The sequence below is a fragment of the Sprattus sprattus genome (assembly GCF_963457725.1).
Source record: "Sprattus sprattus genome assembly, chromosome: 8".
Taxonomy (NCBI): Eukaryota; Metazoa; Chordata; class Actinopteri; order Clupeiformes; family Clupeidae; genus Sprattus; species Sprattus sprattus.
The window spans coordinates 12,820,348-12,831,025 of NC_137927.1; the positions used below are offsets into that span (position 1 = coordinate 12,820,348).

At 41.1% G+C, this 10,678-nt stretch overlaps 1 protein-coding gene across 1 annotated transcript; it reads left to right on the forward strand.

The window, feature by feature from the left end:
• Nucleotides 1-1,154: 1,154 nt before the first annotated feature.
• Nucleotides 1,155-4,517, forward strand: irx6a (iroquois homeobox 6a; the record flags this gene model as incomplete). The annotated part of the gene is made up of 6 exons (XM_080843240.1): nt 1,155-1,220; nt 2,005-2,268; nt 2,569-2,678; nt 2,910-3,205; nt 3,396-4,055; nt 4,408-4,517. The coding sequence occupies 6 exons, from the start codon at nt 1,155-1,157 to the stop codon at nt 4,515-4,517; spliced, it is 1,506 nt and encodes a 501-aa protein (XP_080699366.1).
• Between the last annotated feature and the right edge of the window lie 6,161 nt (nt 4,518-10,678).

The window sequence follows — 10,678 nt, forward strand, 5'->3', positions numbered from 1 at the left end:
AGGGCAGATCCATTTGTTAATTGATACAATTGCGCATTACTCGTAATGGTCATGTAGGTCCCGAGACAAACATCAATCACTCTTCTATTGACCTGCCAAGCCCTTTACATCCATCCCTACAGGGACTGTTTCTCACTCTAATCGAGAGAGATGGGAACATCATCATCATTAACTTCTGGATGGACCTTTCGTCGGACAAATAGAAGTGAACAGAGGACAGACAAAATGAGATGCATGATTCACAGTTGTATTAACCGCCAATACAAACCATCAGATCTGTCAAAATATTCTTGATAATAACGTGTTTATATACGTCTAAAAGTTTCTGTAATGTCAGTATGTTTAACTGCCTTTCTTATTTTGATGTATTGTCTTCATGAATACAATACTGTTTAGAGTTTGATAGAAATGTTTGATAGAAATGACAACAAAATATTGTCTATTGACACAGCACATCAGAATACAATAGTGGCTATAAATGGAACAAAACAGACAGCATTGCTGTATTGCTTTTCAAATATACGCACTTATGCTTACTTGTGATTTATATCAGTGTAGATACACCACGTCAACTCAGATGTTTGTATGCCATCAGAGTCGTTATTAATGTATACTTTTGCCAGTATGTAAGCTGTGATCAAACAACACTTCATTCCCTGCCTCTGAGCTACAGCAAAAGCTAATGCACTTAGTTAAAAGGACACGAGAATGCAAAGCACACCTTAAGAAAAAGCGATGTAAGATGTGATTGGCAAAGACATTACTCTATCCTTGCTGTCCTGCCGTTCCGGGATTACAGTGACGTCACACTGATACCCTTGTATGGATGAATGCTAAAGAACTATAGAGCCACAAATAATAGCACAAGCAGAGTCCATATCTTGCAAGTCTTACGTTATCCTTTAAGCTTTCTTCAGCAGTTGGACAACAACATTTTTTTGTACTTGATGAAGCTTAATTTTATTTTCTTGGCATTTCCTCAAGGGGGATTATTCATACATATAAAACTCTGGGCAGCTGTAAACAGCCTCAGTTTTCCCTCTTAAGTGCAATCATCTATTATTGAGCGAAAGGCCGTGCGTGGAAATGGTGTGCAAGAAGGTGGATTTGAAGTAGATTTGGTTACAATCGATCAGTGGAGAAGAATATTGCTGATGGTAACAAAAGAAGCAGCTATGTCTTTCTCGCAGTTTGGCTATCCTTACAATGCAACGTCACAGGTAAGATTGGTTTTATGATTTCAACTAAATTGCTCATCTTTCAGAATTGAAGACCATCATTTATGTGTCAACTGTCCTGTGGAAAGTATAGCCTTTGCTTTACGTCGTTGTAGATCACAATCGACAGTGTATCAAGTCATCGCCTATAGAGTACGATTTAGTACAGGATGTGAATATTTACAATAATGCATAATTTGAATTATAAATGAACTCACGTGTTGTTACTAGGTGACAAAAGCATGTGTACATTACCTCTAAGGTGTAATTGCACCGCGAGAAAAGTGCAGCTCCTCCCTTTACCAATAGATTGACTTCTGTCACAGGGCGTAAATTGATTTGGCACTTCGAGTTGACAAGTGATTTTTTAACGATTTGCGACAGTTATTTTCGGTCATTGACGGTATAAATCGCAACTTCTATTGTATTCTTGCGAATCAAAACTTAAAACAAATTGTTGAGAAACTAACTTAAACAAACTTATACATCAATCTGAACTTTACTTTAAGGTGTGGCGATATCTGATAATATTTCTAGCGAATGAAGTTACTTAGTTCCATTCCTTTACTTCTTTGATCGTGCCTTATTACAATCACTCGCACTTTTATGACAGACAATCCATCTGGATACGATAACACTTTATTTGAACAAAGTTAGAGCTAATATTTTCCTGTCCCTGATCTTTCCGCCATGTTTGATGTCTATAGACTTTTAAAATAATTTGTCAGGATAACAGATGCCTAGACAACCAAGAATGACATGTGTATCCACAATTCTCTTCATGCAGTTTTTCGTGTCGGCAAACCCCAGTACGACTTGCTGCGATTCGATTTCCAGGTCGGTCTCTGATGGGTCGAGCGGATCCCAGACTGCCGCTTCCTCGTTCTGCTGTCCCTCGTACGAGAACAGGCTTTTGGCAAGCACACGCACTGAGCTCAACGCCGCACTCGGGATGTACAGTTCACCGTACGCCGCTGCAGCCGCTGCGAGCCAGAACTACGCAAACTACTTTCCATACAGCCCGGACCCTTCAGCAATCTATTCAACACTGGTATGTGTTCTGTTTAATCAGATAATGCGACTCTCTTTTAATCGATCGACCCCTTCTCACACTGGCTGTTATCGACCATTCCTGCCGTTTCGAAGTCCTTCAAGTGCCTCTCAATGAAACAACTAAAATAATAAGATTGAATGCATTCATACTGAAGTTACTGTTGTTTAAATGCTATTTATGGTGTCCAATCACCTACTATTTCCTAAGGAGGAAACTGTAAACATTTTGAATGGGGGGGAAAAAATTACCTTCCTCTTTATCAGCGACTCATAATTTTGGATTTCTCTCTATTTCCAGAACCCTCAGTACGATATCAAGGAGAGTGCTGGCGGTTTGCACACTGGGATCACCCAACCGGCTGCTTACTACCCTTATGACCACTCACTGGGCCAGTATCAGTATGACAGGTACAGCACATAACTTCTTTAAACTATTTAAAATTCCCCAGTTATACTTTATTTAAATGTTACACTGCCCATCTATTTTTGGCTGGTGAACTTTAAAAGTCAAATTCCTTGCATAATGAGTAAATGCTCAGATAGAATCCATGCAATCCTGGGCAAACGTATTTTTGACATACTAAGATAATTTAATTTAGTTTGTACAATACAGCATTGTACTAATTTATGTACTTGCAGGTACGGCACTGTGGATTTCAACGGGTCAGCGAGAAGGAAAAATGCCACTCGGGAAACCACAAGTACTCTAAAAACATGGCTTTATGAACATAGGAAAAATCCGTACCCTACAAAGGGGGAAAAGATCATGCTGGCCATCATCACCAAAATGACCCTCACTCAAGTGTCCACCTGGTTTGCCAACGCCAGGCGGAGGCTAAAGAAGGAAAACAAGATGACCTGGTCACCCAAGAATAAGGCAGGGGATGACCACAAGGATGACCTGGATAAGACAGATCAGGACTGTACTACCAAAGGTGAAGCTAGTTATGATTTTCACACTCCATAGAGTACATTTTCAAACTGTACTTTACTGTGTATTGTTTGTTATTTAGGTATTTTTGACCAAATGCATGCTTACCACTATTTGTTTATTCAAAAAGGGTTATTCACATATAATATAACATGCACAGGAAATAACTTTATTTTAAACTTTTCTAACTCTAGATTCCAAAGACTGTAAGGAAGAGAAGGACCTCCACTTGAGTGACTTGGATGACATTGAGGATGAGGACTGTGACAAGCTGGACAGCGACTGTGAAAAAATCACAGAGGACGAGCAGGTGCTCCAGACGGCCATGTCCGTGGCACCCCCAAAGAGAGACTGCAACTCCCTCCCCGAGCTCTCCCTTACCAGCTTCCCCACGTTCCCCTGCAACATTAAGGGGGTGCCGAACCTCACTTCAGACTTCCTGGAGCCCATTGCCACCAGCAAGCCGTCGTCGGGCATTACCACGGGCAGCGTGTCCCTATCGCACTTCGAGAGCTCGGACAAACCTCGGATCTGGTCGCTAGCTCGCACGGCCGCTACAGGTTGCTTGCAAGGCAGCAACCTCAGGACTGGGAACCCGGGTGTGGACTGCCAGCTGCAGGCCACCAGGCATCCAGGGACAGGCAGTGGACATTGCAGGGACCTGCAGGTTCTCCAGGACCCCGCTAATAATCTCCCCAGTGGCCCTTATCAGGAGGGTCCACTAACAGCAGCAGCAGCACCACCATCGCACAACAAGGTCTATCACACTGGCAGCTACAACCACAAGGCCCTGCAACTGCACTGCTCGTCCTACCCAGCACTCACTGACTCGTGTCAGTACTCCTCCATAGACGGTAGGCCTCTCCAGTTTTTGCTACCATCCTTTCTTAATGTTTGCTGATATTCTTACAGTGTTGGTTCTTGCTTCCACATGATGTGAGGCATTGTAGCCTTCCTTGCTGATCGATGACTTAATATTTGTTTAAAAAAAATGTAATAAGATGGACATTTGATAGAAATGAACAGATGCAATAAGTATATCCTTTCTTAGATTTAAAATTAAACACTGCAGGTCATCTGCATATGCTGTTGCGCTGAATGTATGTATAGTATGTAAACTCTGCTATTCACTGTGGTTTGTGTTGTACATCCATCAGTTGAACTGATAGACAGGGGCTTGTTTTTGTGCTCTGGGATTTACCTCAGGCTTCCCTAGTGATGGTAAATCAGAGGTGGAATCCAGTGAGCTCAGTGACTCGTGCATAACAATGCAGGATGGCAAGGTCACTGCCTTCAGACCTGTGATGAAGAGGTGAGGAAGGTGAGCCATGGTGCAAACACACACAAACACATACACACATACACACACACACACACACACACACACACACACACGCACACACACACACACACATATGCACACACACACACACATATGCACACACAAACACACTTAAACAAACGACAACCAATGTAATACAATGCAATTTCACAAAAAATGTACTTCATCATTCACACACAGATAAACATGCACACACCAATACATAATCATCCATGCACACTTACATTGACAGTTTCCTGTGTATATACTTACAGAATAGAATTGCCTGCCGTCCCCTCTCTCTCTTACACACACACACACCTATTTTTAGTACAACAGGAAATACAGGATATGAAATCCAATCATGACGGTAATACACTGTACATACTATATTGTACGGCAAAATACTGGTATTAATACCAAATAATGGGATTTGAGATGTCATGATAGAAAGTTTGTGGATACATTCCAGCATTCACCAAATACCTACAAGGGGATTATTCTATATTGTTATACAATATATTGTTTGTGACATGTTACATAGTGCTTAAGGATACACAAGGATGTTGTTCAGTTTCTAATAGTTAATTTTCCAAATCCATGGATGTGTGTGTGCGCGCATGTACTGTATACGTGTGTGTGTGTGTGTGTGTCTGCGCGCACATATGTGTGTGTGTGCGTGTGTGTGTGTGTGCGTGTGTGTGTGTGTGTGTGTGTGTGTGTGTGTGTGTGTGTGTGTGTGTATCTGTATGTGTGTGTGTGTTTGTGTGTGTGTATGCATACATGCTTGTGCTTTGCGTGTATGTTGCCAGCCTAAGATTGCTCTGGTTATAACCACACATCATTAGAATCATCACCACAAGCAACCTAAGTTGTCGTGCCAGCCAAAGAAAAGAACAAAACATGTTATTTTGTTTCCTCTCTGTCAAATACTACTTCTGTTTCCCTCTGGCCTTTATCTCTGTCAGTAACATTTCATAATTCTTTTTTGTCTCTTTTTTAATTAGAATGGTTGAGACGCAGCCAAAAAACACTGGGACGTTTATATAATTTCAATTATGCACTAAGGACCTGCGATGACGACAAAGAATGCAAGTGGCTGACCCGCTGAAAACTAGTGGAGTTTCACCGCCATGAAATCAGACACTCATTCGCAACTGTGGATGCAGCCATAATTTTGCACAATGTTATTATATGGTGTTGACGAATTTATGCAAAATTCTAAAAATGCAACACGTGAGAAAACTGTGTGGTGATTTCCTATGTCTGCACTTGGCAATCGTAGGGTAGCAGTCTTATTTGTTTATTTATTGTTTACTATTCATCTATTTATTTTGGTTCATATGTCCCCTAAATGTTTTGTTGTGTAGTATGTTTCATATCTGTGATCATGTGCTAAATGTGACATGTTTTGCTTGTTTTGGGGAAATTATGTGTTGTTTATTGTTGATATTTTTGTTGGCAAAATCAATGTGTGGAATATGTGTTGTCAAGAAGAAAAATGTACAGTGTACTTTTCAGATACATTGTGAACATATAATTTACGTGTTGTTCATTTATAAAATATTTTTTAAGAATGCATTTTCCAAGATTCCTGTTTCTGCGTCGTGATTGACCGCGTTCCTTGTAGTCAATTAAAACATTTGTGGCCAATTAAAACATTTGAGGCTTTGCACTTGATCAAAGTTTATCTTCTTGACTCGGTGCATGAAAGTCTGGAATTATTGAAAGGTCATAATTCAGTCGAGGACGTGAATGCACTTTACAAGCCGAGGAAGAAAGGGGACATCATCTCCTCATTGTCATTATTTAATCAGTAGTGGCATCAAACACTTTGTTACAGTTCAGACTAACAACGAAGCAGGAATACGTTATGAATGCAGCTTTGTCTCCTGTGTAGCGGAGTCGTTTAAATTACTACAGCAAACCACAGAGCGCACACAGCACTGGTGCAATCAGAGATCTCTGCTATAGACCTGTCATAGCATGTAATATCTTGAAACTTAAACTACTTTCTAAAAATGCAACATTTTGTTTAAGGTTTAGTATATATTGAAATATAACTAAGCGAGCAGTTGTAGACCACTTTTTTGGCACAGAGTCCCCCCCCCCCCCCCCCCCCCCCCCCCATACATCAATGACCTTATTTGAATAATTTGACCTAATGTGACAGCTAAAGGGTCAGAGATCATTGATTGACAATACTATGCATCTTAAAATAATTTAGGCCTGCAACACAGGCCTGCGGGATGTTATTGTTTAGATCGACTTCACCTACAGAGTAGAGAAATAAAGCATAACCAGGCTATGTGGGCGGACGCCAGAAGAGTTCCTTTACATTTTACTGCAGGTACGATATGGTCCTACCGTGCTATATAGTTGTAAAATATGTCGCTCCTGTTAATACTGCTGGTGCCGTGCTTCAGCTGATGATTATGATGGTGATGATGATGGTGAGCAAACTTATGGAAGTGACTTGTAAACTACAACGCACACAGCAGGAATTTAGTGCAACTATGGCGAATGCACAGCTGTCTCAGATGCAGGCTTTTTGCGTGCTGCGGTGATAAAAGGACATCTCTTAAACTTCAAAATGACGCAGCCTGCTGCTGGTGACCTACAGCTTAAAGGCAAGTAAATTATGCTACCAAAAGATAAACATTATTTCAGGTCGGATTTAGGGGGATTAAAGCATGTAATAAGAGTATTAGGTCTCGTATTAGGTCTATTCAAAAGGGCTCTGGTCAACTTGAGAGGCAGGCCAAAGAAGGGGCCATACGTGCAAACTGGGACTGGTGCGATTTCATTTAGTATTTTCGCTGATTATGCAAAAGACGATTATAGTCCTTAATATCTATATATAAGATCTATTTAACAAAGCTGTTAAGATCGTGAAAACAGTCCCCTCATATATCAGTGCATATCAACACTTCAATGATTATGATGGTGATGATGATGGTGAGCAAACTTATGGAAGTGACTTGTAAACTACAACGCACACAGCAGGAATTTAGTGCAACTATGGCCTTTTGGTTTATTATTTAGGCGTATCCTACATTAGTGGTGATAGAGCAGCTCCTCCACCGTGATGTAGACATCTGATATAGGCCATCGTGACACTTAATGCCCAGCGTAAACGGAGAAGAATGAAGTTGGGACATTGTTACCATGCACGAATCAGCGTGAATAAGACGTGTTGATATTACGCTTTAGCTCAAGTTGAGTGACAGCAACATTTTACTGCTATTATTTAATGTTGTCTTCCGTTCAAGTCTGATTTATTTAGGGGGAAATGACTAATACATTGTTCATAATCAGCCACAATCAGCCACAATGCAAACAAAATAAAATTAAGGTGTACTGCACAGCATCCCTTCAGGGTCAGGAGATTTTCCTTTATTAAAGGTCAACTGACTATGGTTTAAGATTATCCATCCAGATCTGCAATTCCATGCAATCTGTCCAGGAGGCGAGATATGTTTAGGCAAATCTCCCTAAATATAATCTTTTGGAATCATATTCTGAATACTGTTTTGATTAAAAAATCAGAACTGGACATGATGGTGAATAACATGGGGAAGAATTTAAGAGCCGGGTATTAGTACTTAATGAAAAAAATGGGTTCACCCCGATTTGCAAATTCATTGTGCTGCCCCGATATTGCGTCATCCTTTGTAAAGTGTAGGCATTGACAGGTTGCGTCAGTCTATCAGTCAGAAGAACATGTCTTGGTAACGTTACTCAAATTGTTATAACGTAAAATGATTTCTACATGTAAATAATCTATAGTTTAGTTTATGTGTCACAAGAAAGTGTACCCATGTCTCAAAGCTCATTTATAGGCCATACTGAGATGCTGGTGGAGTATTAAATATTTAGCGACAAGTTAATTAAAACGGAGGTTGTAAAGAAAAGCTGCCAAACATTATTGAAGGTAATGATGCATGCGCAATTGGATTACCACGGCAGCACCATACCTAAGGGAAAGCAGCTATAATGGCGTGGAGGCATGCCATAGAACGTTGTTATTAGGCAGCTAATAGATCAATTAAGATACTGTCTTACATCTGGTTAACAAGGAATTTTCAAGGGAAGGACTATATAGCTAAATGTCTTTTCTACAGCTCACCAAGCGGTATGGCCACACGACAATATTGTTGTTGGGTTTTATCCCTTTCCCAATTGTACTGAGAGGCTTTCAACATGTTTCTTTGTGTATCGGCCTTCATAACATATATATTTTGTCTAACATCTTAATCTAAGTAGAAACATATTTACCAGTAGAAGTAGATATGCGCTCACAGACGTAAACAATGTTTGGGGCTGAAAAACATTATGCTCCTCGTGTAAAACATGCATGAAAAGACGGGATTCCTCCGTCTAATTTCTTTTTGTATTTGGGAGGGGTCCCCTCATAATCCCAAACATACTTTAGGATAATCTTCGATAATAAGAAAAACAAAAAAGAACACAGAAATGGTGGCATAAACAAGTGAACTTCCAAAGCATATCAAAGTGCTGGGTTGTCTGAGAGAACGACAATTACACTTGAACCGTAATGTTGCTTTTAAAGTGTACCTGGCGTGTCAAAGGGGGTTGGGAACGGCGGCTGTAAGCGATGATGACTGGATTAGACTCTCATCCGCAACTGTGCAGCCGACCCTCCTGCTGTTTGGCCTTTTTACTGCCAGGCTGCCCACTTGGCACGCTGCACCTGAAAATACTAGCCCTGAAAATGTAAAGGGCAGGTAAACTCATCTCAAAACAAATAGCTGTATTGATGCAATTATGTAACTTCCAGTTATTTACACAGCAATATAACCTGCCAACCAATCATAACAAGCAATGAATGAAAGTCAACACAAATTATTTTCCATATTCAGGACAGCCCTTGTTCAGCCTTTGTTGTAACAGATCATGCAAAAGGTGATGAAGTAATAACAACAGTTTAAATCATTCAGTGACAAGATGAGACAAGAGCTAAAGTGGTCTACATCTGATCAACTTCTAATCCTATAGACCTATATTGATAGAGGTCTATAGGTCGATGCAGGGTTAACAAAGCACAAAAAGTGGATTATCAAAATGTTCTATCCCCATTTCATACATGCACCAAGATTGTAGAGTTTGTTCACAGAGCATGTGCCTGTGCTGGATAAAGAAGAAAAAAAAACAGATAAGTGGGTCTGACACGGTAGGAATGGCCAATTCATACTAATAAGACCCATAATAACAACAACATTTCCAACAACAATTTGCCCAAGGCTCGACAAAAGAGCGGGGGTGGAGGTGCCATTTGATGTGTCCCACGCTGGGCAGCAAAGGCTCATGAAACAAAGTCCTTGCGCTGATGGCTCAGGGTTCAAATGTTGATGAGGAGGACAATGTACACACTTCATTACATTTTGTCAAAGGGCGCAATGAAATGTGTGTGAGACATTGTCCCTGTGCATGTCTCCCTCCATGGCATTCCTGGTCGCCGATGTCCCTACAAGGTCTCCGCTAATGAGTTTTGTCAAAGATAATTATGGACTGGATGAAAAGCTGGCTTTGTGCGTCTTTTTTGGGTGGGCAGCGCATTTTCGACCCCTGGTACTTCCTCTACCCTCTTGGTGACCCCCGTGCTCCTGGCCGGTGAGCCACAATGGGCACACAGTGGGACAAAATGGGCACCACATTCACTGGCTCAGCACTAGCCATCCAGTGTGACCTTTCACCCCTCCTCACCTGATCCTTAGTGTGATCACTTATCCATCACCACACTAACATGGGGTGCATTTCCAAAGTTTTTCGTTTTATAGAAACCAATTTAAACTACCATTTTAAACACTGTCTGTCATATATGCTCACACATGTAACTTAATTCAGGGGATCTTGTGGCCGCTTGGGAAAGCGTCATTAAAAAACACAGTGGGGTCCATGTGAGGTCCCTGTTGAGTTTGTGCTGTGTGGAAATGAGGCCAGGCACTGGTGTGGTCCTGACCTTCTCTCCCATCTCCTCCCTGCCCACCGGCCAGCTGCTGCACGTCTAATTGTCAGTATGACACAAACGCCGCAGGCAAAACTGATACAATGAAGGTGAGGGTCATCCTGTAACAAACCCTAATAACTTTGCTTTCATCTGGGAGTGCTTTCATTTAGACAGCAGGCTTGAGC